This window comes from Lactuca saligna, chromosome 8 (assembly GCF_052625555.1).
Source record: "Lactuca saligna cultivar CGN05327 chromosome 8, ASM5262555v1, whole genome shotgun sequence".
Lineage (NCBI taxonomy): Eukaryota > Viridiplantae > Streptophyta > Magnoliopsida > Asterales > Asteraceae > Lactuca > Lactuca saligna.
The window spans coordinates 145721577-145727035 of NC_136424.1; the positions used below are offsets into that span (position 1 = coordinate 145721577).

General features: G+C 35.3%; 1 protein-coding gene across 1 annotated transcript; it reads left to right on the forward strand.

The window, feature by feature from the left end:
* The first annotated feature begins 3556 nt into the window (after positions 1 to 3556).
* LOC145008197 (transcription repressor OFP2-like) lies at positions 3557 to 4807 on the forward strand. The gene has a single exon (XM_078966824.1). The coding sequence runs from the start codon at positions 3674 to 3676 to the stop codon at positions 4523 to 4525; it is 852 nt and encodes a 283-aa protein (XP_078822950.1). The 5' UTR covers positions 3557 to 3673; the 3' UTR covers positions 4526 to 4807.
* Positions 4808 to 5459: the final 652 nt, after the last annotated feature.

Here is a 5459-nt window from a genome sequence, read left to right on the forward strand (position 1 = left end):
TTTTCTAAGATTTAGCATAACAGTGCACAGCCCGGAATTCGAATTTTAGATCGAGCGATTTTTAGCCGAAACAACCTAAATGAGAATTGAAGATATCATTAATAGGAGCTCAAGAATAAAAAGACAGTCGAAAACGGAGTCCGTGTGTAAAAGTTATGAATTTTACACGGTCGTTAACAGTGTAATCTTCTCATACTGTTAAATTTAAAATCGGTCGAGAATTCGCCGATGGAGTAAATATGGTGGTTGTAGATTTTGTCAATACATAATAATATCAAAAACGGAGCTCGTATGCAAATGTTATGGAATTTAGAAGTCCGAAGGGTGATGTTTCGAAAGGGGTGATGTGGCTTAATATGGACCATTGCTTCCTCCCCAAGCCTTGCCAACAGATGGTGACACTTGGCACTCAACTCGACGAGTTGGTGGCTCAAAATCAACGAGTTGAGCCATATTTCAGCCTATAAATACCATGCGAAGCTCACCCTTTTTCCTAACACCATAACCTTTCTTTCTCTCTATCTCTAACTTCTCTCTAAACCTCTCCCAAAGCCCTAGTAACTCCTAATTGCTAAAGGAAAGCCCAGAGCTCTAGAAGGCTTTGAGAAGAAGAGATTTCAGCTCGGAAGTTCTGCCCCGCAGATCCCGGTTCCTCGCTAACCCCCTGTAAGTAGAGTTATGCTTACCGTACTTTAAGTATAACTTATAATTAAGTTCATTATCATTATTATGAACCTATAAACAAGATTTATCGGTGATTCCAAGTCGTTATATTGATTGATCTACTTACGGGGATGATGTCTAGGCTGTGATTTAGTGGGTCTTTAAAGTGGGATTTTAAAATAGTATACTTCATATACCAAACAGACCCTACCTTCAATATGACCCTACCTGGTTGTTCCTTACTTGATAGATCATGAAAGTACACTTTGAGTTAATGATGAATCTAGACTAATAATTAGTCACAATAAAGATTAGACTAAAACTTAGCGATAATAATGCTAGGATTGTGTCGAAGGAAAATAGAATCATTAGAAGTGAAGCGCTGTCCGAGTTTAGAATCATCACTTTAACAAGTGAGTGCATAGTTACTTTAATCTTACACATAGATATGAAGTATTTAATATGAATTACGTATTGTGTGTGCATATTATTATGTATTCTTGATATATATGTTGGATGAACAAAATAAACATGTTTTATTCGATTTAAATTGTATACGTATTTTATACCTATAATTATAATGGGTAAAGATGGGTAGATTAGAGGTGAGATGAGATGAGAGGTGAACGATGATATAGATGATGAGAGGTGAAAGATGATGAGAAGCCTTGACCTTAACAATGAGAAGCCTTGACCCAAGCGATAGCCAGTCATCTAGCAAAGTATACATGATAACCATGGACTATTCTAGACAGTCCAGTGGAACACTAGTAGGCTCGCAACCTGTAGGTGTTGTGAACAACATATTCATTAGATGTACTCTAAAAACCCATTGACATGTATTGTAGGTGGACTCCCTAAAATAATATTGTCAATAAAAGAGATAAACCCTGGCAGCTATGGACTTAGTGCCTAACAAATAACCTCGACAACTATGGACTTACTGCCTAACAAATAACCTCGGCAGCTGTGGACTTAATACCTGTTTTATAAACTGACAGCACAGGACTTCGTGCCTATTCCTTAGGACAATCCTTCGGAATGAATGAGTGAATGATAGATGATTCTTAGGGTAGATCCTTAAGAAATAAAGAAGATAATGGGGATAGGTAATTGTGTTAATTGTTCGATGATGAAACATAATAACTTTATTATTGTGGGTTGAAAACCCTATATACTCACCAAATTTGACAACCTGACCCACTCAGTTTAGTTGTATCACAGGTGTCGATACGAAACTACTTCACACTGAGAGATTAAAGGAGATGTAAATCACTAGAGTAAATGAATGTAAGGTTTGTTTATGCTTATGTTTATGTATTTACGATTACATCCCAAAGTTTTAATAATTTTTTTTTCGGAAATACTTTGATAATATTATTATCATGTTTTTCTGAGAACAAATTTCCCAACATTATTCTTTAAAATGAATACTCTAATTTTCAAATAAGTATAAATAAAATTTTTAAAAGGATCGTGAATTTAAGGATGTCACAAGTAATTTAGTCTTTTTTTAAGTCTGTGAGGAACCTAACACGCAACAAAAATACATCATAGGGATCGTCCGAGTTAATAATAATAATAATAATAATAATAATAATAATAATAATATAAAAAAACTATTATTATTATTATTATTATTATTATTAAAAAACTATTATTATTATTATTATTGTTATTAATAATAATAATAATAATAATAATAATAATAATAATAATATAAAAAAAACTATTAGGGACTAACCGTGTAAATCACCCTATATCATAGGGACCATTTGTGTATTTTACTCTAGAAGCTATTTGGCATTTGTTTAATCTACCCGGGTGTTCTAGAAGCAAGGAGGACTATCCGGTTTAAAGTCACACAGCCTACCAATTAATTCTCTTCTAAACGCAAAAAGTTCAAGCGTATGGTGATCAGTTGCATATGCATATGTCATGACTACACATCTACTTTGGTAGTAACTTCAGGTTTCATTTGCGTTCTCGATTGATGTGTAGTTCAAGTTTTTGTTTCCTTTTGATGATTTGAAGTCAATATTTCTCAAGTTTCATTGTTCAAATTGCAATGATGTTAATTTATATATTAACTGAGTCATGACTGAGAGATCACAATGATCATCAATTATCTAGCTAATTAGGTCATGTGTTGAATGAGTTCATTAGTTGATTTTATTTAAATGTGGACTTAGGGGTGCAAATGAGCCGAACTACTCATGATCGATTCGTTAAAAGCTCGATTCGAAACCGGTTTTAAATGATCCCGAGTCGAGCTCGAGCCTAATATTAAGCTCATTTATTAAACGAGCTCGAGCTCGAGCCTCTGTCACTAAGCTGGATTAGGCTCGCGAGCCTAAACGAGCCTTTATATAATATAATTTATTATTATTTTCATATATTAAAATAAAAACATATTTGGGAAATTATGGATTTCGGGTATTAGTAAACGAGCTTCTTAACGAGCTTTAGTCGAGCTTAAGCTTATTTAGGCACATCAAACGACAAATGAGCCGAGCCCGAACCCGAGCCGGGCTTGTATAATTCTTTACGAGCCCGAGCCGAGCTTAGTAAAAGAAAACTCGAATCGAGCCGAGCTCGAGCTCGAGCCTTGTATAACTTAAACGAGCCCGAGCCGAGCCTGACCAGGCTCGGGTTCGGCTCGACTCGTTTGCACCCCTATGTGGACTCATTTACAAGCACAGATATGATAGATATAAACTGAACATGCCGTTAAAAATAAATATAAAAATTGAACATTTGAAGGAAAAGATAGGAGAGGGGATAAAAACAAGTTGCAATAATGCGTGTGTGGGGTTGGAGATTATGAAGTAACATGGCCACTTTTGAAATTTCATCGACAAGGACCCCAAAACTCCGACGTCAACTTTTTCATGCTTTTCTTTCATTTCTATATGTGTCTCACACATTGTATCTCCATGGGTAGTAATGAAAGTCAACTCGGACCAAATTCATCGAAACACACAGAGTGAGAAAAAAGAGAGTAGGTTTTATGGCGAAGCACAAGCTAAGATTGTCACATATGATACCAAATGCTTGGTTTTACAGGCTTCGAGATATGAACACCAAACCACTTTCATCTGCGTACTCTTCTTCAACTTCAAAGCAGCACAACCACTCAAGAAACTCTATCTGCTACACCCCTACGCTTCAACCAGTTTACACTACGAACATTATCCACAATCCTCCTTCTCCAAAACATCCACTCTGCACTCAACCCACTGAGCCAATTGATCATACCCATCAAGATTTATTTCTTTCTCCTACCAGCTGTTCATATAAGTACCCTTTCTCCGAGTCAACTCGCTCAACACCACCCTCCACCTTTTGTAGTCGTGAACTGATTACTGCTTCAACTACTGACAACCTTCAAAAGCTTCCTCCAATTATAACTAAACCCACAAAATCCAGCATTGACAAATCAACGATGGTTGAGAAGAATGAAGGAACTCGCAGTAAAAGCTCAGTTTCAATCAAGACAATCAAAGAAAACATCTCCAAGAAAGAAACTGCAGGGGGAAAACCAGTTTCAGAAATCAAGATCAGATCGAATTCTTCCAAAACACCAGTATGCAAGAGAATGGTTCATGATAATAATGACGACAAAAGAAAAAAGAAGCTGTCAAGTAGCCGATGCATTGTGAAGTCATCATTTGACCCACAGAAGGACTTGAAGGAATCAATGCTAGAGATGATTCTGGAGAATAACATCCGGGAGTCAAAGGATTTGGAAAAGCTTCTCGCATGTTACCTGTCCTGGAATTCAAATGAGTATCATGATATGATCGTCAAGGCGTTTGAGCAAATCTGGTTGAATTTTAACTTTAGTAGTTTAGTGCACTAGAAATTTGAGGTATTAATGGTTCTGCTTCGAATTATGTGGTTTGGTGTGTATTGTCCCTGGTTAACATGGCAAAGTTAATATTATATATAAGTTTTAACACTCAACTCCGGTTGTTTTTTCGGAAACACATGTAAAGAAATATTCAAAGAAACTGCCAAACGATCAACGGGAGTTGGAATCAAAACATCCATGTCTGAACTTCTGATCCATGTAAGAGATAATACCTGACAAGCCTGTACATTTAGGAACCCAAAATAGAAGTAAAAGAACATTCCTGACAAATTTGTACATTTATTGTGGAAGTAAAAAAGGATCTTTATGTGAATCCCTAGTAATGGTCTTTGTAAACAATATTTTGAGAAAAAATGGATTTCAAAATAACCCTAGAGCGACCGATACAATAGATCTACATAACTAATTATAATTAAATATCTCCACCCTACCCATTTTCCTACTCATATAAAATAATGACATGTGGCATCTACTAATTCTTTCAATTCATCACTTCTGTAAATTTGTCATGATCTTATGAGTAGGAGGATAGATAGAAAAAAAAGTAGAAGAATATTTGATTTCTCATTGTAGAATGCATGGTAATATCTCCATGTCTTGCATCCAACTTAATGCAAAATATATACAAAAAGGGAATCCCGATAAATCAGGGATTGGGATATAGATAAATACAAATACATCTGTAACAATAAATATAGATAAATATATGCCTATGCTATTTGTTAAATATCCTCCATCGGAGGAGGTCGAATGGTCATACTATTTCTTAAATAAAAAACAAGTTGATGAAGTAGGCTTTTGGTAAACATATTTGCATATTAGTAAGTTGATGGTATGTAAAGAAGTCGTATGCGTCAAAGAGCAATTTTTTCTCTGAAAAAATGAATATTCATTTCGATGTGTGTTAGTATACTAGTGTTGA

Coding starts and splice junctions, on each gene's coding strand:
- LOC145008197 (XM_078966824.1), top strand. CDS start 3,674: ATGGCGAAGCACAAGCTAAGATTGTCACATATGATACCAAATGCTTGG.